This window comes from Heptranchias perlo, chromosome 9, assembly GCF_035084215.1.
Source record: "Heptranchias perlo isolate sHepPer1 chromosome 9, sHepPer1.hap1, whole genome shotgun sequence".
In the NCBI taxonomy this organism is placed as follows: Eukaryota; Metazoa; Chordata; class Chondrichthyes; order Hexanchiformes; family Hexanchidae; genus Heptranchias; species Heptranchias perlo.
Window position 1 is genome coordinate 45203754 of NC_090333.1, and position 22288 is coordinate 45226041.

The following is a 22288-nucleotide window of genomic DNA, read 5'->3' on the forward strand; positions in this document are numbered from 1 at the left end:
GTGAGCAGCTTTCAAATCAGTGTTGGTTGTCCTTAAAGCTGGGGCAGTTTTTGGGGGAGAAAAATGCCTCAAGCTAAAAAGAGTCCATTTACCAATTGGCCTCTGGAGGCCTAGCAACGGGAAGTACAGCAATGAAGGGTAGCCCTGTTCGGAAGAGAAGGGTCACTCAGAAAAAAAATACTTTTTTACAGCCCTCCCTTGAAGCACCTTTTTGAAACAGGCACTAAATGACTGGAGCACTTCTTAGGTATTCCAGCTCATTATTGGGAACTCCCTTAATTTGAATAGAATCTGGTACCTTGATGAGCTTTGTACACAGATGGGTGTACAAGCTCAATATATATTGGGTGCTAAGTAGACCTCAGTGACTGATAGTACTGAGGCTCCCACGACTGAAACACTGCAGCTCGTTATGCACCAACAATCCCATTATCTGTCCCATAGTCTTCTGATAATCAATATTAGAAAAAAGTATATATTTTTTCATTCATATCCTGTAACTATCAGGAAAATCTGTCTTTTCATAATTGAGAAAAAGGGCCACGGTCCATTGTCTAGGACACCACCAAAGTCGAAAAGAGTTGGAGAGGAGATGTCGTAAATCAGGAAGTAGTGATTAGATGTTGCCAATTTTTGGGTTTTAACAGGCTGTAAATTGTAGAAGAAAGGGAACACTAGAGGAGGTAAGGGGTCCACAGTTTTGGGAAAAAAATGAGTTAAACTAGAAGATGAAGTGACGGGTCCTGACTGCAACACAGTGAGGATGTAAGGAAGAAGATGAGCATATAGAGCAACATATTTGGAGCTTAGGAGGAACAAGTGAGAATCAATGACCTCAGTAACATTGATAAAGTAAAGAAAAATAAGAAAGCAGTGAAAAGCTTGAGGCAAAGATGTTGGAGGCTGGTGGTGAGAGACGGATCAACTATCAGATCATAAGCTTTTCTATAAAGGAGAATTAAAATAGCAACCACAGAGTACATGTACATATTATCCTTTCCAAATAGCACCACACAGGATATATCACCATGAGCTCCAGACAGCTGCAGGGTCTCACTGCTCTTTTTTCACAACATGCCAAATTCTTATTTTCATTGACTCCAGACATAACAATCTGGCTTCTATTCTTACTAGTTTTGCCATGGTTACAACGGAGGCGAAAACCCAAAGATTGTGAATACTAACAGTTTAAAATAGCCATAAAACTGTAATGACCCTCTCCGCCTGAAATTTACCACAAGTTTTTAACTCCTTCCATCTATCCTTGTAATGATATATTCAGATTATTAATAAACTCTGTGGGGGTAAAATTGGTGTTGGGCAGTCACGCAAAATGGATAATAGCGAATCGGCTGCCCATTTTCCGCCTTGCCTGATTTTCTTTTCCAATGGCCTGTTTTGCGCTACCTCTGAAGAATCAATTTCATTCCTGTGGCTGCAGTTACATTTAGAGTTGCCACCTATCTAGTTTTGATATGTACAGTCTGTTTTTTGAATGGGTATTTCTAAAATGTAAACTGGACACCAAAAGTGTGCTTCAAAAATTGAATTCTTTTTTCTTTCTCGTGATGTGGAAATGGAGCTTTAGTTATTAATATTTTTAAGATATCAGTGAATTCTTATCAGCAGGAAAGGGAATGCTTCAATCTGTGTCTATTATCTAAGTACCTGATCACATCCTTCTCTCTTTATAATGATGGCTAATATTTTACTGTATTTTACTATATTTAGCTGCATTGAAGATCACAATATTTAAGATTTATGATTATGATGTCCGGGAGAACTGGCAGCTTCCATTCGCCTTTAATATAAAAACAGATTTGTTATAGACCCTTCAATCTTATTATAAATGGGGGGGGAAGGGGCGGGGGGACAAGCTATTCACCTGAGATGGTTAACTAATTCCACCCTACGCTAAAGGACTGATGTCAGGATAAGCCCCATCATTCAGTATACTTACCTTTACACTAAAGTTCCCCTTTAAAGGTATTGCGCAAATATAAGACCCTAAAGTTAGCACTTTAATTTATGTTCACATTCTTGAGAGTTCCCTCTCTGTCTGACGTGCAGAAAGTGTTTTTGTTTGCATTATTGTCATGTTTTGATATTTTTGCCTATTTGCCTTAGGAGAAATTTCATGTTAAATTATACTAAGCTGTTGCTATTAAGTTAACTTCAGTCTGTATGGGGTTAACTCTCCACAACGCACAACCAACTGGTAATGTTGATGATGCCTGTTAGCTGGAGCCAGGCAGAATGTTTCTAGGATTGTGATTCTTGAATATCCTATCAGTTTTGAGATAATGGGGTCCATTAGTATATTTTAGGGACATTGGGGGAAAAATTCGATAAGGGTCCGTTTTGGGCGGTGGTAACACGATGCGCTACTACCCCGCGCCTGAAGGACACTGCGCAGGGTGGACGCAAGTTTGGACCCCAGGGAGCACTTACCTGCAATCGGCGTTCCTTTCCGGGCCTTGCACGTGGAATAAATGCAATTTGCACTTTTCACCACCAGAGGGAGCTCAATCTCTTAAAGGGAGGATGTTTCTTAGAAATCTCTTAAAGGTAGCTGGTACCTGTTATTTGCTGAAAATAACAATCTACTGTCTGCATGGAGTCTGAACAGAGATCAGACATCGCACACATAAAACACAGATGCAGATCCCATCCCTATTTTTACACATTGACAAGTTATGTTAAAACATTGAATAAAGGTTCCACGCTACTAAATCCCACACCCTCCAATCTGCACACCAGGCCTCACCAATCTGCTGATCTGAGTTGGTACCAGGCCTGCGAGAGTGCATGCACCAAGGTTCTCTGCTGATGCACTAGAGACTTTGGGTGCAAGAGGTGGACAGAAGGAGGGACATCCTATATCCGCGGGGGGGTGGGGGGGGTGCAAGAGGCCCTCCAGACATATACTCAAAAGGCAATGGGAGGCAGCGGGGGACGAAGTCAATGCCCGGCGCACAGCATCATGAACATGGATGCAGTGCAGGAAGAATTTCAATGCTTTGACGTGAGTGGTCAAGGTGAGTGAGGTCAACTGTCAAGTGGTGTCTCCTACCAACTGCACCACGCACTACACCCCCCATCACCCACATACCAACAAACTCTTTCCATCAGTACTCAACTCTTCCAGTCAGATGCTTCCTCTCACCCTTACACATTACCATTGTTTCAAGCCGCCCACTCACAACTCACAGGCCACACACAATGGCAGCTATTCAATCATGACAGGCACATCAACCAGGCACACGTCCCACTTTCTTGAAGGAGAAGGTGGCGCAAGTGGCCGTGGCATTTAGCGCCTCGAGCCTGTTCCGCCATTCAATGAGATCAGGGTGGACCTGTGACCTAACTCCATGTACCTGTCTTAGCCCCATATCCCTTAATACCCTTGGTTCACAGAAATCTATCAATCTCAGATTTAACATTCACAAGTGAGCTAGCATCAACTGCCATCTGCAGAAGAGCGTTCCAAACGTCTCCCATCCTTTGCGTGTAGAAGCATTTCCTAACTTCACTCCTGCACGCCCTGGCTCTAAATGTTAGGCTATGTCCCCGCGTCCTAGTATTCAACTCCAAAAACAGTTACAAATGTCTCGGCAGCCAGAGGCAATAATCCAGCCACTAACCTCTAAATCTTGCATGGTCCCTTTAAATAGCGCTGGTCGGGGGTCCTGCAGGCACTCTAAGACACATTCAGATGGTCGGGGTTAAGACTGTGTGTTGAGTCGAGCGTTAAGCCCCAAAATGGTGTCTATCACTTTAAATCAATGTTGCACACTGATTGAAGCCATTTTCTCCCTACTTTACATGCTTCCAGTGTTCGTTATCTGCGCCTGCGCAAACTCATATACCAAGACACCATCTTGGATGTCGGTGAGGCCGTGTAGCGACGAAACAACGGGTGCTACGTGGCCCAATTTAGCGCCCATTCATACTTGTAATGTTACAATGACTTCCTTTCACTGAGCACAGTGGAGGGTTTTGGCTGAACAGGCCATGTAGGTGCCATGGTGGGGGCCAAGTTCCTGGTTTAAGGTAGTTTTCATTGAAGCTTTAGGCTTCACCTCTGAATTGAAAAGAAGGCAGACTGAAGCAAGTTTAGATTTGAAAACAGGCAGCGATCTTTCTCTCCAGCCTGAGGAAGGTTGAAAGAGCCTCCAAGTTGAGGCATGAATGCATGTACGCTATATTAGGAAAAATGAGTGCTAGCCAATAAAGTAAATATATCCCTTTAACAGGGATAGGATGGCATACTTATCATTTTCCAGTTTACGAGGCGTGATATGAAGTAGAATGAAATTCACTGAAAACGGCATTCTACTTGTTCATAGATTACACGTAAAGTGAACCAGTTTGTTGGTTTGCAATTGGTCTCATCTCACGAGAGTACTTCTGAGAGACCAGCTCCCAGAAAGATAGGAGAAACACACAGTATCCAGTACACACAACGAGGGAGCTTAATGTAATGGCCTTGGTTCACGCTATCATATGACTAAATATTGGGGAGTAAGATTAGCTCCTGATTGTAGGGCACGTGGGGTCCACTTATGGGAGTGTCCAAAGACACTGAACCCAAGAGAACGTCTATTGAAGACCTGAAATTTGTAAGAGTTACGTTATTTATGTTTAGGTGTCCCCAAACTACCCACTATAACCTGGCTGCAATGGCAAGTAGGCAACCTTTTCCCTGGCCTCTGCCCATTCTGCTGTGGAATCTTTCACTCAAAAATACCCAGAAGCAGAGTGTCGATGATTGCCCCTCCAGTTTCCCTCCTTTCCACATGACACCTGCTTACAACAGCACAGTTCAATCGAAATGTATTCTCAGAAACATTGTTCTTGTGCATTATGTAAATTAATTTAACCGTGCCATTACAATGTTGAGGTAGTAGCTTTAACCGTGTCAGAACAGATGGTTGTATCCTTTATTATGAAGTGGTGTTTATTCCATTAGTTCAGAGCAGATGTGGACAGCATCAAATGACACCACAAAGTTAACGTGCAGCAAGCAAGATTATTATGACTGTTTAAGGAAACAATGTCTAGTTGTACAGAAAAGGGATAAGAACAGAACAATTGATCCTCATTTTCATGACAATGATATGCAGGACGATCACATTTTTGTAGCAAATGATTCTACTGCATCCAAACATTCCATTCTACATGCTGTTCCTCCCTGCATCTTCATTGTGTTGAAATCAAGATTTTTATTGCACCATCTCCTGCTATTATTCTAAGTGATTCTTTTAGAAGATCTCAAAATGTGGAACTCCTTAGTTTCCTTTCTTCCTTTTTTCCTTTCTTCTACAATCTGCATATGGTTAAAATCTAAGCTTGATGTGACCTGATCATTACTTCTTGATTTTCGGACACCTAATATTATAATGTATTTGGAACCATTTTACTGCAGTAACCTTCTGAGATCATTGAATGAAAGGATTTTTTGTATTACTGCCTACTCTTAATAGTTTATTTTGTTGTAAAAAAACTGAATTATTCAAAAATTTGAATTAAGAAACAGAAATAAAACAGCAAAGTAGTAATTTAGTGCTAATAGTTTGAATTATCAGATATTATGAATTAAGCAACTTTGAACGAAGAATGCACTGTATTGTGAAAGGCTAACGATTGAATTTTCCATTGTTTGACTTTTTGAAGGGCTTCCAGACGATGCATTTTGTTCTCTTGAGAACTTGCTGTATTTATACCTGGCGAACAATAAGGTAAAGGATTTTATCATTTTAGACGGTTTCATGAGATTATCTGAATACTATTTATCTAATTAAATTACAAGCCAAAAAAAAGCATGTTATAACATTATCCTTTCATCAGCCTTAAATCTAGCCCATGGATGGAAGTCTCTTCTATCAACTGGCTGTAAAGGACCTGAAAGAAATGAGTTTGGAAATGTCTCAACCAGGTTCAAAGGGCAGGAAGACCAGAGCACAAAACTGCCCATAATTTGGCACTATATGATTCTAAAATAGCAATCTCACTCTGAGATAGGCATTTTAAGAACATGGCTGGGATTAAGGCACATTGCTGAGGTAGTGTGCTCTCCCTTGCATCTTCTAAACCTGTTGTACTTGGACTGGGAGTGCATGATGTTGGCACAAAAGTGGAAAGAGTTTGAATTCTAAAACATCAATATCTGCTGTCTTTGAAGAGCTCGAAAATTCACTAAATACTATCTCATTTGCACCAACTATTCCTCTTTGCATTAGACCAGATAGTGCTCAGAGTATAGAATAATAGAGAATTTAAATTAGATTTCTTTAATTATTTGCTGTCTTTATATTAATGTAAATGTTGAAAAATGTAAACCAGATATACTACTAATCAATTTACTCAACATTAACACTGCATTGTTTTAAATAATTTTTAAAATTCAAGCGTAGCTAATTTGTATAATTTATTCAGTTGCATGAAATGCTCCTCCACTCAGTTCCAGAACAATCTTAATTAATATGATGGAACCATGATGTGGTGGGACATGGGTCTGCACCCATAATTCACCTGTACTGCTGATCTCAGTCATGTTGTTGTGGGAGTGTTGAGGAGAGGCCGGGGGCATCTACCCAGAGAGGAAATATCAGCAGGAGAGTAATCACCCCGACCTTCCTTCCTTCCTGTCAGGTTGCCCATAGCGTTATTGAACGTAAATTGACCAAATATCCACAGCTGGTTTCATGGCCTGAGGAGACCAGAGAAAAATGGGGAAAAACATAGAAGCAGAAAGGGTTCATGCTGTCACCAAAAAAAAGAGAATACATACAGTTGCCGGGGCTTATCTGCCCATAACTTATTAACTTTAATCCTCACTAGCTGGTTTTTCAAGATAAAATGGACAAAATCTTCAACAGAAGTGAAAGCTATGTCATGTAAAAACATGGGAGGTATTAAAGGGCCATCTGTGTTTAAAATAATTCAGATGAGAGACATGATAAAGTGGTGTATAAATGCAAATCATCTTCTACTTGGCCCTGTGCTAGAGCTAAATTATTTAGTCCCACTCGCTCATAAATTCCACATTGAGTGGCTTACCCTCGAGCGATCTCTATTTATGTCATAAAGCGACCTCATGAACCACTGCAAAACAGCATTCAGTTAACAGAATTAAATAAACCAGGAGGTGGGACTACTTGGGGTCCAGCAATGCTGCATGCAATGGGGCATGAGCTTATCACCTGATGCTGCCAGCACCATTCCACTTACATGGAAAGGATTCATTGGCAAAAAAGCAAAGATCGGAAGTGATTTCAGGGTGGCACCCTGGCACAGTGCCACAGAGTGGTGGGACATGGGTTCACCCTTTTGGTCCTTCACATACTGAAGTCCTGATCTCAAATGTACTGTCAAGTGGAGATGCCAAGTGGATACCAGGCATCCCCACAGCAGCAGGGAGGGAAAATTAGTCATTTCTTGCCATCTTTTGCACACATCCTATCTACCAGCTGTAACGCAGCATTGGCAGAGGCCTGGGATTCGTTCTCCAGATTGTCCTCACCCCAGGGAGGCTGTGTGGCACAGGGGAAAAGAAAAACATTGAATAAAAACTACTGGAAATTAAAAATAGTTTCAAAATGTTGAAAGAGCTTCAGTTTCGCGGCATCAACAGAATTCATGGCGGGCGACCAAGGAGTACAGAAAATGTTCCACAACGACCTGACCAGAACATGAATCATTTATAACTTTTTCCAGAGCGATCTGCTGTGGTTGGATTATCAGTAAATATTTTTCCATATTCAGTGTTCATTCACCCCATGTTTTCTATATATTTGATGCCATTTAGAAATATTTCTACATTGATTAGTTTATTATGTTTGATTATATCTATATAACATGAAGCAGCAAGAATTTTTAAGTTTATGTATTTTGTAGATACTTCAGTTTTATATAGAAAGAATTTTGCAGAGGTTGTAGTTCTTTGTGGTTCAGTGAAAGTTACTGATAAAATACTACAACCAAGATATTAAGCTCACATAAAATCAGTCTGCATGAAAGATAGATAAAGAATGCTGGGAGTGAATGAATAAAAGTACAGTTTTAATGTTTGTGTTTATCTGGAGAGTAAAAATTTGTGTAGAATATCCTTGTAAAACAATAGCAAACAATGTCGCAGCCAACACCTGACAATGTCTGTTAGAAAAAACAAGGAGTTTGGACTTTTTGAAGGGCTGCAAGCCAAAAAACAGTTTCTGTAAGAAGTGGTTTCAGAATGCTAGCCACTTGGATGCAGATGAATAAGGATTGATGGCGTATGTCTGTTATGAGGATTCCAAGGTGACCACAAGCTTGTGGAAAATGGTAAAAAAGAGGGAAAAAAATATTAGACTGCTGCTGCTAAACTTGATTAATTGGGTTGAAATTTTATCCACATCAATAAGATGCCGTTATGATTCTGTTATATAGCTGCTTTCTAATAAATTATGTAATAACCTTGGTAAAGGCAAAAGATGATATTGTATGTTGATGATTGTATTGGTGGAGGTAAATGATGGTGCAGCATGAAGGATGTTGAGAGATGGTCCATAAATTTGTAACTCTGCAATCCCCAGCACCATTGAGTTCATTAATTTTCCTCCAAAATTTGTAGTGAATCTGTTTGAGAGTATGTTGGCCCATATTTAATATTCCCTATTCTCATTAATGCCAAAGTAAAGCTATTGGAGGATATTGGTGCTCAAGTACAAATTTGATTAACTATATGTTATTAACCTTGCTTTGGTTAGTGCTATTTTAACAATATTTAAATTTTAATGTAAATATTCTTTATTTATAGTATATGATAAATATATTTATATATTATATGATTATATAAGTGCCATGCTCTTGCACCTCTGCCAATAGTGCTCAGGGCAAGGGAGGAATGGCTGCTCAATGCATAGGCAATGCAATTGCAATGAACCATTTGTATTGTCACTAAATATGTAGCAGTCTTTGATGTTGCAAGTATCAACGACCATACCATATTTAAACATGTACTTTCCCTATGTCTTGCACAAATGCAAATATTTAAGGATAGTTTTATTTGTGATACCACTAGTATTTATTTGCACCAATATAAACAACGCCAGTACAGGCTTAGCTCCTTGCAAAAAACGATATTAAAATCAAGTCCATTCTATATTAATTTAAAAGACTTCCAAACACATAGGGGGTGATTTTAAACCCCAAGAACGGATGGGTTGGGGGTGGGTGAGAGTTGAAAATATTTGTTTCTTGGATCGCAACCGCAACCCGGCTTTATTTCCGGGTTTAACGTTGGCGCGGAAAAGTACAGGCTTCCCACTGGGAATGCAAAGTCTGAAAAGTTGCGACCCAAAAAAACAACTATTTTCGACTCCCATCCGTCCCCAACCCACCCATTCTTGGGGTTTATAATCACCCCCATATAATCTAATAGTTTGCTGCAAAGCTCCCAGAAAGCAGATGTGATCTTTTACCATGTATCTGGCAGTTTAATAAACAGAGCTGAGATGAAGTCTGACTGTCAGAAAGGTAGAATGCTCCTAATCAATTTTGGTGCCATGGCTCTCTGAAAATGAAGACAGGACTCTTTGACAGCTGTATTCATCCTGTTAGAAGGCAGCTATTTGTGGATCAAAAAGAAATAAATTGTTACCCAGCTAAATTTAAACTTCATTTTTTACTTGAGGAATCACAAGATAAGCACTAAATTAGCACATTTGTGCTTTCATCTCTAGGGCTTAGGTTCAAATCCAGTCCAGACTGATAGGATGAAACTCTTGTGTCTGTAGGCTCTAAGGATCCAATACAAAGTCATCTTTAGTAGTCTTAACCCAGTTCGTGTTGGCCATGGGTGCATGGCATAAAGCTGCCCCCAACCCAGCACAAAATTTGCAATTTTACACAGAAGCTTTCAAAATGGCTGATTTCAGACTTGGAAAAATTGACACTGGAAGCAGTAGGTGGTGGTCTACTGAGGTTGGAGTTAAGGCACATTGGGGTGGAAATTCCACTTCAGTGCTCCTGGCACTTTCCAGGAGCACATATCATGAATTTCACACTCCCAGGCTGTGATTTTCTGTCAATTAATTTTAATAGATGGAAAATCATGGGCAGTGAATGCATAATTTTGTGATAATTTTTATTCCATTGTTAAAAAAGGGAGCGTAACTTTGCATCCAGATCTCAAACGTCTGATAAAAGATGTTTGCATCCGAGCCATACAGACCAGGAAAGTGCTAGGTTTGATCCCTGGTCTGTGCTGAGTTGGTTGATCCTAGCCAAGGTGGTTGTAGTGGCACTATAGTGAACCTCAGGGAGGGATAAGCTGGGATTCCCATTCCTGATCACTATCCAGTGACTCATGCTAGAACTGCACATGTGGATGCTGGCTGTAGACAGGATGGGACTTGGCCATGATGCCATTCCCCCTAGTCAAACGTCTACTGACACTCGGTAATTTTAACCTAACCCGCCTGGTGGGAAACCAACGGGCTCCGATTGACCGCTCGTTTTACACCCCGCCCAGTTTTTATTCTCCATTGAAGTCAGTGGAAAGTGAAATCGGGCGGGGTGTAAAAATGGGCGGCCGATCCGATTCCATCAGTTTCCCGCCGGGCGGGATAGGTTAAAATTACCCCCTAAAAGTTCACACAAGAATAATGTTTATGTGGCAAGGTACCAGAGGGTGCCAAGCACCAATGGAACCATAGCCCCAGCAAGGACTCAATGTCTTCAGGAGAGAAGAGAACATTAGTGAGATTTTTTTTAAATAAGAAAGAAATTGAGAGTGCCTATAATATCATGATTTTAACGTCTCCAATAATTGTTCTAATTTTATGGACAGCTTAGTTTGATTTACACAGGGAATATCATAATAGTTAAAACTCTGCTTTCACAAGCAAAATAAGCAAATGTTGCATCACAATGATATACAGTTAATTTATTTGTATGATAACTAACTTGCCCACAAAGTTGGCCAGTAATTAAGAAGCATGTTTGTCTCAGAGTTTAGTTTGACTGATTCCTTTAATTTAACGAGACAGGCCAGTGATCTACTGATTGGCTATTGTGTATTTTTCAGCTTACAGTTGCTCCAAAATACCTGCCGAAAACCTTGATTAGTGCAGATGTTGCAGCAAATTACCTTACAAAGATCTATCCCCTCACTTTTGGGCAGAAGCCAAATCTAAGGTATGATTTGTCATGTGAACTAATACATATTTATATCACAGAAACAAATCAGAGGACATTAAAGTTGATTGGTCTAAAGAGCCCCCATCACCATCACCCTAAGCAGAACGCATTTCCCCTCCAGTTTTATCCCCTTTTCTCCCGGAGGCACTGACTTGTGCTGGGGTACCATTCCACCAGTGCCATCAGTTCTTGCTCAAGTCGATATTCTTCTAGACAGCACCAGCAGAATATTTGATCATGGAGAATGCCAGAGCTGAGCCCAACCCTGTTTACATCAGTGCATTTTTTAGCAGGAGTCACTAGCCAATGACCTGGAGAATTGGGTGACTTTTTTTTATCCCCTTGACGCTTCAGCCAATTTCAGTGTCCCATCTGCTACCCTGGTTAAGATCAGCTAATTAAGCAGGGAACTTCCTGGTCTGTAGGGCTTAATGTCACACCAGGTAGTGCATTTCCCCACTCACTCATTTTGGGGAGCCTAGCCAAGAGGCTTAAATTATGTCAGAGGATCTGCAGACACCATTTCAATATAAGATATGCAAAGCACTTGTCTCTTTTATCTTTTCTCTAATATACAAAGATTATCAAATGCCAAGCCATTCATTAATTGCTTGAACTTTCTCAGTTTTGGCATTTTTTAAATCACTTCACAAAACCTGTTGGAAGCCCAGGACGTATCTTCCTTTCCCAGCATGATAAACCTATAGGAGGATTTCCTTGTGGGAAAGATTATAATCAGGGTTGTTGATTGACAGGAATGAATAAGTCAGATTGCATGTTTATTGCATGGGATTGTTTTAGAGATCGCATTCGATAATCCCATCCTTTTTCCCCATAAAAATGGGGAACTAGTGGCCCTATCTATTACTTACAAAGGATGTTTACTGGCATTTGGAGGATTGTATTCTGTGACACTGTCCATTTTTCTGTGACCTTTTTCATTAATTGCACACATTCGTTAATTGCACACATTGTCCAATTGGCAGCAAATATTTCTGGCCAGGCCAGATGTAACCATTAAGTCAAGGAGAACGTCACATATACCAATTTCCTTCAAGGGCTTATAATTTTGCAGACATTATCTACACCGTCAGAGGCAAAACACGAGAGAACTCTCAAACTAGGGCTTTCTTATGAAACAGTTGTCACGATTGTAGCATTTTAACTGACTCTAACCTAGAAATGCCTGTTGCAAGATGAATGAATAAACGCTTAACATACTGTATTATATTTCTGCAGTAGCGTCCACCTATTTAAAATACAGAAGTTAAGACCTGCATTAAAATAGCGGACAGAGGAATGTCATATGATCGTGTTAACTATTCGTCCACTAAAATCACCAACAATAATTTCCAGGTTACAGACGAGAAAAGTCCCAGTGCTTATGTTGAAGCATGGTTAAAGGTTTGATAGGAGGATGTAGCTCAGCGAACAGCACCAGTGGGCACAGGTTTGATTCTCTTTCTTCTAAAAGTTCTCAAGCTTAACCATGTTGTGGGGAGGTGCTCAGTGGCGTTCAAATGGTTCCCCACAAGATTAGAGGCCTGAGCCTTCTCATGTGCCTCCTAGTAGCTGCTTCTGAAGGGCATTGGAAGAGAAAAGGGACCAGGTGGCAATTCTGTTCTTTCAGCCGTATGACTCAGAGGACTAGATTAGATTAGGGTATAATATCAGGGATATATAGTAAATCAAGCCATCATGACACATCTCATTATTATCCAATGTTACATTACTCATTTTAAATAGCAATTTTGCGCTATTTAAAAATCGTAAAATTTAGACTTTTTTTTGAAAAAAAAAATTGTTGTGTATTCTGAACCAGGAAGTAGAGCAAAATCCAGCTAGTAACAAAGCATATTTCACTCCAGAGAGGTGCTTTTGTTTTGATTATAGTTTAAATTTTTATACACAACAAGGTTACAAGGAGATATTTGTTGGCAATGTCAAGCTGGCTATAAGTTAGAATTGTTGTAACCAACCCTACATAGTCCAGAATGGTCATATTAAAAGTACAAAGCGCAAATGATAATCTGTAAATGATATGAAGATTACCAGTGTATTGTCGTATTGAGTTATACACGCCAGGAATGCCCCAGGTTTGATCCCTGGCCTGAGTTGAGTAATTAAGTTCAGCTGGGGTGATAGTGAAACATTGTTTTTGGCCTCAGTGCCTCCTGATCCTGTTCTGAATCACTATTCAGTGACACTTCCTAGACAGTGTATATGTGTGGATATTGGGTGAGGATGAGATACAGCATGGTTCTGATGGCCTCCAATCAATTGGCCTGCCAATACTCATTGTCCAGGCTTGCGTAGGGTAAAGATCAGTTAGAAGATGGCTGGAGCCACCAGACAGTGTCTTCCGAAGAGGAAGAAGTAAACTGGGGAAAAAAAATTAAAGAAAGGAAAATTAGACCCAAGGTCAGTAAACTAGTTAGCATTACAACCGCTTCAACAATAGAACACCATTGGCTGCCATGTTTGTCCACAAAACAATGGTAACTACACTTAAAATGCAATTAATTGGCTGTGAAACACTTTGGGTCATCCAGAAGACATGAATAGTGCTACATAACTTCAAGTTCTTTCTTCTTATTTGGCTCTACAACCATCCACAGAATTTTGGGTCAAAGAAATCTTTCTTTTAAATTGATATATCTGTTTTATCAATGAACCAAAATCCTGCGGCAATTAAATCAGCCATATAGATGTTATCCTATCCGGAATATACAATGTTTGAAAGAAAAACAATTACATCTGGTGTAGAATAAAAGTGCATTTGTTACAAGCTGGACTTGCTCTTTAAATATATTTGAGAGATTCTGAAATATTAATCTTACCATTTTTCCTTTTTGAGGGTTTTCATGATAACCCTACATTTTTAAATTTTGCAATTGTTGATTACAGTTGATAACGTTAAGTCATTTTTAAAAATTATTTGCACAGTTATTTTTTCTCTATCTTAATAGGTCTGTCTATCTCCATAACAATAAGCTTACTGACGCAGGATTACCTGATCATATGTTTAATGGATCTGATGGTGTTGGAATATTAATCATGTCAAGTAATTTCTTGAAGTATGTTCCCAAGAATTTGCCAACGGAATTATTCAGATTACATTTAAAAGTACGTGAAAACTATTTTTAAAAAGACAGTAGCTATTATTTCAAGTTAAATGTAATAACTTTACCTCATTGCACTCTTTCGTGTTCAAATGTTTGCAGAACAATAAACTTGAAAAGATTCCTAAAGGAGCTTTTGATCATCTTTCAAATCTTCGAGAACTGTATCTTCACAACAATTACCTAACCAATGAAGGAATGGACAATGAAACATTTTGGTAAGGACCTCGCAAGGTAAAGATGTTGAGCAAATATTGAGCAGAATATAATCTTTTTAGTTGCAAATTTGTGTTCTTTATGGCTTTCAAAATATACAAATGTTTTCCACTCTGTTCTCCGCAAAGGATTTTCTGTAAATTCCTAATGTTGATGTATCTATTTCTTTGCAAATTTCCACTTTCAATTCCCACACACCCCGGTCACACATAGCCAGCCTTAAATCAAAGCACTGTTCTGCCTCAACCGGATTCCTTAACCCCAAATGTATAACCCCTCTTAATGCACCAGTGTGATACTTTCCATTTATCACACACCACCTAATCTTATGGAATTACTGAATGAGGTTGCAGTTCTATGTTGTGGAATCATTCATCTGGGTAGAATATGGCAAAACTTATTTCACACAGGAACCTTGTAGCCAAAGAAGGCATTCATTTCAACCCAGGTCCCAGAGGGGGAAGAGGTGTGCAGCACCTGTTTTTTAAAAAAATTGTTCTTGGACAGCTTCCATGGTCATTTTTCCTGGTGCCAGCCAACAAATTATCAGATTTATTGAATTCAATTTCACAACTTGCATTTCTATAGCTCCCTTAATGTAATAAAATGTCCCAAGGTGCTTCACAGAAGCATTATCAAACAAAATTTGACACGAGCCACATAAGGAGATATTAGGACAGGTGACCAAAAGCTTGGTCAAAAGGTAGGTTTTAAGGAGCGCCTTAAAGGAGGAGAGTGAGGTAAAGAGGTGGAGAGGTTTAGGGAGGGAATTCCAGAGCTTAGGGCCTAGGTAGCTGAAGGCACGGCTGCCAATGGTGGAGCGATTAAAATCGGGGATTTGCAAGAGGCCAGATTTGGAAGAGCGCAGAGATCTTGCAGTATTGTAGGACTGGAGGAGGTTACAGAGATGGGGAGGGGCGAGGCCATGAAGGGATTTGAAAACAAGGATGAGAATTTTTAAATTGAGGCGTTGCCGAACCAGGAGCCAATGTAGGTCAGCGAGCACTGGGGTGGTGGGTGAACAGGACTTGGTGCAATATGGACAGTAGACCTCTGAATTAATAGTCCAGTACTATAGCCACGGGCTACCTGTTCCCCACCATGAAGCAATCTTAAATTACCAATTTCCTAAATCTATCCCAGTTATTCTTCTCCATCCAAAGTAAAGCTCTGTACTTCTTGAGGCACTCCATTTACAAGGCCAGTCGAGAGTAGGTGAAACTCATCTCACGAGGGTGGTGTGCAGCCTTGCAACTAAGTTGAACCTCAAGCCATTCTGTTGGGAGCACACATTCTACTAATGATCAGGCTGCTGTAGCATATGTAGAAAAATGTAAATTATTTCTTAATTGTACTTAACCTCTATTCTTCTTGAATTAAGGAAACTGTCAAGCTTGGAATACCTGGATTTGTCAAGTAACAATCTGACTCAGATACCAAGCGGATTACCTCGAAATATTATCCTCTTGCACTTGGAGAAAAATGCCATTAAATCAATACCTGGTAACTGGTTGACGCAGATAAAACATCTTGAATACCTCTTGCTTCATAATAACAAGATAAGAGCAAAAGCAATTCATTCACTTGCATTCAAGGGGCTTAAAAAACTCCATACCTTTCACCTCTACAATAATATGCTTGAAAGAATTCCAAGTGGCTTACCACGACGGGTGAAGACATTAATGCTTCTCCATAATCAGATCTCGGAAATTTCCAGAAATGATTTTGCTCACACATACTTTTTGATGGAGCTTAATCTGAGTTACAATAAACTAACGAGTCCCAAAATCCACCCGGAAGCATTCCGGAAAATGAGGCTGCTTGAATCTTTGGATTTTTCTGGAAATAATCTAAATGTAATGCCCAGTGGTCTTCCAAAGAATTTGCATGTATTGAAGCTGAAAGAAAATGAAATTAATTCAATTCCTGATGGCTCACTCTCAGGAATGACAAAACTGAAGGAGCTCTTCTTGAGTTATAACAAACTTAAACTGAACTCTGTCTATCCAGGGGCATGGAAACAGCTGTCTACACTACAGGTAAGAGATTATCAATATGAACTGTACTATCATCACAGTTCGCTGGGGAAAATCACAGACACAGCATTTTTCTTTCCCTGACCCCCTGCAATTGTTTTTATTTCTCTTCCTTCCTGAAGGCATTTGCTTATGTTGGGGTTTCTATTACCTCACCCAACTGCCCATTCTTCATGTATGAGACCAGACAGTGAATGTTGACAGGCTATTCAGCAATAGGGAGCATTGTAAACAAAACAAATCCTTTACCTATCTGATTTGTGCACTTTCTAGGAAGGTTGAGGAGCAATCAGGAGCAGAAACGTTTTAGTCCACTTTAGTCCATGTGCACTGAGGCTAAATGTACTGTCACCCTTGCTGAGATCAGCTAACTCGTCGTGAACTAGGGTTAAAAGTAGGACCTTCATGGTTTGAGTTACGTATTTACCCACAGAAAAAGCAGCGACCATCTAGACCCTACCTACACCTAACATACAGTCTATAATCCTTGGGGTGTTGAAATTAATTAATTCTTCTTAAATACTGATAGAGATTCCAACTAGCAAATCTGTAAGAACAGAACCCTCATCCCACTTTTTGGATGACATATCTATAATATAAAAATAATACGATCACATCACTTTCTGCTTGTTATGTCACCAGAAGGCTGCTAATGTCCAAGAAGTTGTAGTAAACACTTTCAATTAAGAAGTTGAGAAAATTGAGGGAAAAAGTTATATTAACATTTTTTATAAGTTTTCAAAACAAATCTAATGAAAATTTCAAAGGAATAATATTATTACAGAAATGTTCCTCCACAGAAATTCAGTAATATTAAATCTGTGGACTGCTGCCACTAGTGCTAACTTATAGTGCAAATAAAACTACATTTATATCGTTCTTGTTAACAGACAGTGCTGACACTGGAGAGCTTGTTAACTACTTGTTTAATTGGTTATTTGCTATTTTATGACACTGATATTAACACAGTTTTCAGAAGTTTCCATCAAGAATCACTTAAATAATTTTTCATTAGAATTTTTGTCCCTTGTATGATTGGAATTTTCTGTGTTAATCTTCTATGGCGTTGCTACCAGACAAAAATAGTCAATGTAATTTTTGAATATTAAAAATAATCTGTTATATTACCCTCTAATTTTTTGTACTTTCCTTGTTCTTCATATCAATTTATTTCTAAAGTTTCTTATCCAATATTTAGCTTGCAATGTTCTTTTCAAATGTTGTGATAAGGTGCCATATAAATGCTAGACTTTTTTTCTTTCCATTAAACTTGTCTCTACCATTTTGAAAACAAAAGATGGAGGGAAGGGAGTGAGGAAGAAAGTCTAGAAGGAGGGAAGGGGTGAAGCGCATGCTTGGGAAAGGGATCGGGAGGCAGAGGCAAAGTTGGATTGTTGTCTGTTATGCATGCACGTGCTTTCGCCTTGCTAGACATGCATTCTTTATGTCAGATCTCAGAACATTGGCCCTCAGCTGGGTGGGCCAAGCTGTGAAGTACTGAGGGACAGTATACCTGAAGCTGGGATGTTCATGAGGCCTGGCTGTGTTTGCTGGGCCATGTGTGGGAAGTAGAGTTGTTGGATCAATTGGCTGATGGGATGAGTATATTTCTGGATGAGTTTATGATTTCTTTTCTTAAAATGTTCAATTTGTAATATGTTTATTATATTATAAATTTTATTTCACTGGCATATAGTTGAATGGGCGAGGAACTGCTGAAATGGCTGTATGTCTGATAGTTTTTTTTATTGCATTGTGATTAGGGAGAAGCTGGCTGCGTTCAGGGCATCCCAATTTTGCACAGGTGGCCTCAAATAGGCGTTAGGCCCTTATTTACATATGCAAAGGGCCTTATGCCTGTTTCAAGTGTGGGGCCTGGATGCCTACAGTTTTGTCTATACCAATATGGTGGGCAGTGCATTTCCAGTTTGTAATGAAAGCACGCTTCCCGCTCGCCATATTGGAGACTTAGGTACCCATTTGGCACCCAAAAAATTGGCGCCGCACCATCGAATTTCTAGGCCATTGTCTTAAAGACTATGAAGCAATGTGAGGTAGCACATCTTTTGTTGGCTTTGTTGAAGGTTTCACATATTAAGAAACAGAACTTAAAAATTAAGAAGTTAGGAATAAGAAGAATTTCAGGTGGGAATTTTTTTTCACTCAAATGGTAATAGACTTGTAGAATACCATTGAAAATCTTTGAAATCAGCAGTACAAACGGGTTCAAGAGGCAATAGGATGAGTTTTAGGAGAGAGAAGGGATTGATGGATGGGATGAAGAGATAGGTTTGAGATGAGCTATATTCTTAAAACCAGATTTCATTATAAACCATAGGGCCACTTATTGCACTACAAGCCTTTCAATGTAATTATTCTTCCATCATCAGCTAAACACAAGTTAACTATAAAGTTACAATATTTGTATGAAGGCATTAAAATCATTTGCACTATGATGTGTGTCATGAAAACCATACAGCTCCTTTGTGCATAATGGAAAACAATGTCAATTTTAATTTGTTTTGTATTCTGTGTTCAGCTTTTGGATCTTTCAGACAATCAGCTCTCCTATGTTCCTTCTGATCTGCCAGAGTCTCTTGAATATATTTACCTCCAGAACAATCAGATTTCTGTCATCCCAGAAAACGCCTTTGAATCCACGCCAAACATCAAAGGGATTTTTCTTAGGTAAGATGAATTAAGTATCAAGAAGCTTTGTAGGTGCTTATTGTCAAAGGGGGAATAGATCCCTTTGTGCTGCTGAGTTCAATAGAAAATATAGCGCTCATGAATAGGAAAGCTTCTGCCTTTTATAACTGTACCTGAGGCCTTCTGAGAGCTCAGTGTACTGTGATACTAAGTCATTGGATATAAAAACAGAAAATGCTGGAGAAGCTCAGCAAGTCAGGCAGGTTCTGTGGAGAAAGAAACAGAGTTAATGGGCCCAATATTAGGAGGTCGACTGGGCGCATGCGTAACGCGCCCAGTGAAATCGGGGTGCTCCGCACGCGATCGCAGCTTGATTGAAGTTACTTACCTTTGCTTCCGGGTTTCGTGCTGGAAAGCTGCGCAGCAGGTGGACTGCGCATGCACAGCATAGACTGTCAGCTGGAGGAGCCCTATTTAAAGGTGCAGTCCTCCACTGACTGATGCTGCAGAAAATAGGCAAAATTACAGCATGGAGCAGCCCAGGGGGAAGGCTGCACCCAGGTTTAATGATGCCTCACTCCAGGTCTTATTGGATGGGGTGAGGAGGAGGGGGAGGACAGAGATCTTCTCCCCGGCGGGCGGGAGGAAGTGGCCTGCCTCTGCCACCAAGAAGGCCTGGCTCGAGGTGGCAGAGGAGATCACCTGCACCACCAACATATCGCGCACCTGCATACAGTGCAGGAGGCGTTTCAATGACCTAAGTAGGTCAGCCGAAGTGAGTACACTTACTCTTTCCCCTACACTCCGTCTGCCACATCACCGCCCCCACCCCACATCTCCTTCGGCACTGCCAACACAACTCTATCACATCACTCCTCACACCCACTCAAAGCTCATCCTCATCTTACCTGCATTTACTCACCTCGCCAGTACTCATCCCACCACTACCACTCAACCCAATCCTCATACAATCTCATGGCTCTATCTCATACTCACCCTCTCATGCATCTCTTTCACGGTCAGCCTCACTCAACCTGCCACTACCTTTGCTGCAGCCACAGGGCATGCATCACATATGTGCAGTAGGCAGCATAAGGCAAACGTGTCGTGAGCATGAAGGGAATGCACAAGGGTGTTTGAGGGTTTGTCATGGTTTTTACTTATATCTAATTTCTGATCAACTCACATTACATATTATATTGGCACCACTACTGCCACGTCTTTGCGAATCTTGTCTGGTTTGTGCAATGGTGCCCTTTCCTGAGGATCACAATGAAGACCCACAACTGATGCCACCCATTGTGTCACTGCAGAGTGGGTGTAGGTTTATTTGCAGGGCTCTTTTGTGCAGATGACTGAGAGACGTCGGCGATGTCCCCGGTGGCACCCCGGAAGGATGTGAAGGAGAAGTTGTTGAGGGCAGTGGTGACTTTGACAGCGACAGGTAAGAAGATGGTGCTCGGGCCAGCCGGGAGCAGCTCGGCATGAAGGAGGCTGCAGATGTCCACGACTACATGTCGAGTGACTTTGAGCCTCCGTGTGCACTGCTGCTCAGAGAGGTCCAGGAAGCTGAGCCTCGGTCTGTAGAGCTCCATGTGTCAGAGGTGGATGGCATGGCCGGCGAGGCTGGTGATGCTGTTCGTCCTCCGAGGAGGTCATGACTGCAGCTACGGCGGCCCCCATCCGGAAGATGTACATTTGAGAGGGTCCGCAAGGTAGGTTAATGTGTCCAGACACCGGGGTAAGTGTGCAAGTTGGTGAATTTTATTGTTAGGAGGAGGGTGGTGGAGGCCAAACTTTGTCCAAAGTGACAGAGCGGCCTCCTGCAATGAGTGAGGGTCACCCCCCCACACCTGTCAAATGGACCTTTGCAGCTGCCACAGGCTGATGGCTGCAACACGTCCATTTCAACTGCTAGTGTTTCCCCCAGTACGGGAAACAGTCCCAGTTGACTTGAAAATCCCACCCCTCCTAAAATATCAGGTCAATCAGGTCAGTAAACGCTTTAATTGCCGGCAGGAGTCCCACATGCAGGGGCTGCGCACGCAAGTCAGCGCGTCACTGGGGAACCTGGAAGTGGGCGGGTTGGAGCCGGGCTCTGGACCCGCCCCAGCAGAAAGTTCCCCGATTTTCAGAGCCCCCCCCCCGCCATGAACGCATCTGCTCGGGGGTGCGAAAATCGAGCCCAATGTTTCAGGTCGAAGACCTTTCATCAGAACTGGAAGATATTAAAAGAGTTAAAGTTTTTGAGAAAGAACAAAAGGGTAGTTCTGTGATAGGGTCGAGTGATTGAATGACAAAAGGGATGATGGTGCAAGGGAAGGAAGGTGGTCATGGGACAGGTTAAGAAACAAAAGATTGATCAGGAGTAGCTGTAAATGGCAACAGCAGAACCATTACCAGCACTAGCTGACTGAAAAAATGGGCATGATGTGGAGATGCCGGTGATGGACTGGGGTGGACAAATGTAAGGAATCTTACAACACCAGGTTATAGTCCAACAATTTTATTTTAAAATCACAAGCTTTCGGAGATTATCCCCTTCGTCAGGAGTAGGCCATATGACCCCTCGAGCCTGCTCCACCATTCAATAAGATCATGGCTGATCTTCAACCTCAACTCCACTTCCCCGCCCTATCCTCATATCCCTTGATTCCAAAAATCTGCTGATCTTAGTCTTGAACATACTCAACGACTGAGAATCCACAGCCCTCTGGGGTAGAGAATTCCAAAGATTCACAACTCTCTGAGTGAAGAAATTTTTCTTCATCTCGGTCCTAAATGGCCTAAATTATCTTGAGACTATGAACCCTAGTTCCAGACTCTCCAGCCAGGGGAAACAGCCTCAACATCTACCCTGTCAAGCCCCCTCAAAATTTTATACGTTGCAATGAGATCACCTCTCATTCTTCTAAAATCCAGACAATATAGGCCTATTCTCTGGATTTTAGGTCTAAAGCAGGACCTTAAGGGTAGTAATCTCAGGATTACTCCCAGTGCCACGTGCTAGTGAGTATAGGAATCGGAGAATAGACCAGGTGAATGCGTGGCTGGAGGGTTGGTGCAGGAGGGAGGGATTTA

At 40.9% G+C, this 22288-nt stretch overlaps 1 protein-coding gene across 1 annotated transcript in view; it reads left to right on the forward strand.

Moving 5' to 3' along the window:
• The window catches only part of podn (podocan), a 50181-nt gene that overhangs the window by 19158 nt on the left and 8735 nt on the right, over positions 1-22288 (forward strand). The window contains exons 3-8 of the mRNA XM_067989708.1: positions 5677-5741; positions 11072-11181; positions 14154-14310; positions 14409-14524; positions 15904-16561; positions 19098-19246. Coding sequence (XP_067845809.1) covers positions 5677-5741; positions 11072-11181; positions 14154-14310; positions 14409-14524; positions 15904-16561; positions 19098-19246 — 1255 coding nt within the window. The remainder of the gene's footprint in view (positions 1-5676; positions 5742-11071; positions 11182-14153; positions 14311-14408; positions 14525-15903; positions 16562-19097; positions 19247-22288) is intronic.